The sequence below is a fragment of the Echinops telfairi genome, unplaced genomic scaffold, assembly GCF_000313985.2.
Source record: "Echinops telfairi isolate 266 unplaced genomic scaffold, ASM31398v2 ScPeMD7_7465;HRSCAF=8503, whole genome shotgun sequence".
Taxonomy (NCBI): Eukaryota; Metazoa; Chordata; class Mammalia; order Afrosoricida; family Tenrecidae; genus Echinops; species Echinops telfairi.
Window position 1 is genome coordinate 4,436,905 of NW_022111365.1, and position 1,941 is coordinate 4,438,845.

General features: G+C 47.9%; 1 protein-coding gene across 1 annotated transcript; it reads right to left on the minus strand.

Moving 5' to 3' along the window:
* Nucleotides 1-240: 240 nt before the first annotated feature.
* Nucleotides 241-834, minus strand: LOC101642816 (methionine-R-sulfoxide reductase B1-like). The gene is made up of 2 exons (XM_045283645.1): nucleotides 811-834; nucleotides 241-561 (listed from the first exon to the last, which is right to left on the minus strand). The coding sequence occupies exons 1-2, from the start codon at nucleotides 832-834 to the stop codon at nucleotides 241-243; spliced, it is 345 nt and encodes a 114-aa protein (XP_045139580.1).
* Nucleotides 835-1,941: the final 1,107 nt, after the last annotated feature.

The following is a 1,941-nucleotide window of genomic DNA, read 5'->3' on the forward strand; positions in this document are numbered from 1 at the left end:
GGGAGGGAAGCCAAGGGTGTTATGTCTTTCAAGACACAGACACCCTAAGACCAGAGTCCCAGCCTCGAGCCTCGGAGGCCAAGATGAACCAGCCCTCGGCCCCATCCTGGCCCAGGGGGTAGGGTCGTCAGGAAACACCGCCCCCCCCCCCAATCCAGCCCTCCCTGCCTGAGGTCAGTAGGCTGTAGTTCTAAAGGGGGGTGACCAATGCCTGTGGCTGCTTGGGGTTGGCCTGCCCGGTTACTTCCCCTGAGAGGCAGATTTGTTGCCTTTAGGGATGGACTTCAGGGAGCTGCTGAATATTCGTAAGCGGGACTGCCCCCGCTTGGGGCCATCATTGAGGAACTCGTGGCCAAGCCCATGGCCGCATTTACCGCAGGACACCGTCGTAAAGGCATCAGGCTGATTGTGTTGGGGCCACTTGGCCACGCTATCATCGTGGATGGTCCCCGTGAAGGCTGGCCATGGCGACAAGTGCTCGTGCTTGGAGCGGCTGGAGAACAGCTCGTAGCCACACTTAGCACACATGTAGACATTCTGGAAAATCTTGCCCTGGAGAAGCTGCAGAAAGACAGAGTGCCACCAGGTTCCCGTCCCGCTCTCACACTCCGACAGCTCCGAGTGCACGGACCCCACCGCACATATTTTATTTGAAGTAAAAAACCAAAACAGACAAAAGCACCCGGCAGGCTGGATAAATGTCCTTGGCAGGCCACATGTGGCCCAAAGGCCATAGTTTGAAGACCCCTGCTCTAGAGCCTGGATTACCAAGTAAGGCTGGCCAAGCATGATGAGACCCAGGCTTCTTACTCGGGGCACATCCTCAGGACTCATCACGAGACAGGGACATCATGGCTCGTAGAGAGCCATCCACAATGAGGACAAGTTCCAATGAGATGGATTGATGCAGTAGCCTCAGCAGTGGATTCAAACAGAGCAAACTTGTGAGGAGAGTACAGGGCCCGGCCTGGTTCATTCTGTTGTACGTAAGATCTCCATGAGTGTAAGAGGGGAAAATAATAATAATTTATAATTTATCAAGGGGTCACAAGGGTGGTTGGGGTGGGGGATAAAAGAGGAGCTGATACCAAGGGTTCAAGTAGAAAGTAAATGTTTAGAAAATAATGATGGCAACATATGTATGCTTGATACAAGTGATGTATGGATTGTTAGAAGACTTGTAAGAGAGCCCTTAATAAAATGATTTTAAAAAAAGACTTGTAAGAGCCCCCAATAAAATGATCTTTTAAAAAAAAAAAGATCTCCATGAGTCAGAGCAGACTTGATGGCAAGTAAAAGCATCAAGCAGCAATAATGTATGCCTCTCATACTTCACGGAGCTGCTGTGAGCACCTAATGAAATAGTGACGGTGACAGCATTATAAAAAATCAGTGTCCTATAAATACGAGATAATAAACTGTGTCGTTATCATTCAGCATAAAAACCAAGGAGTCCAAAGCTTAAGAAGAGGTCCCAACCACATCGTCTGAAAGAGAGGAAAGCCATCCTTTTTATTACATCAAAATGCCACATTTAATAAACGGAGACTAGGCTTTTAAAAACAGTACAGAGAAGTGAACACAATAAAGAGGAGGCGTCTAAAAGTATTGCTACAAAATTATAGCAGCCTTTATAAACACAAATATCAAAATGTAAGGCCGTTCTTATAGATCTTCCATCTAGGCTTACACACTTCTGAAGTCTGAGTTTTCTTTTATTAACCATTTCATGCACCCGTATTTCATCTATCCCATAGTTCAATCGTTCAGTCACATTACAGAGCATCGCACCATCGTCACCACCATCTCTTCTTTCTGGTTGCCATTCGATACCATCTGGTCAGCTCGGCCATACGATGGCCCGACGCACAACAGAACGAACACTGCCCAGGCCTGCGCCATCCTCACAATTGTTCCACTTCTTGAACCCACTGCTGCAGC

Bases quoted from the DNA above. Each gene is read 5' to 3' on its own strand.
- LOC101642816 (XM_045283645.1), bottom strand. From the start codon at position 834: ATGAGTCCTGAGGATGTGCCCCGA. The intron at 562-810 runs GTAAGAAGCCTG...GTCTTTCTGCAG, and splicing joins GTCCTGAGGATGTGCCCCGA to CTTCTCCAGGGCAAGATTTT.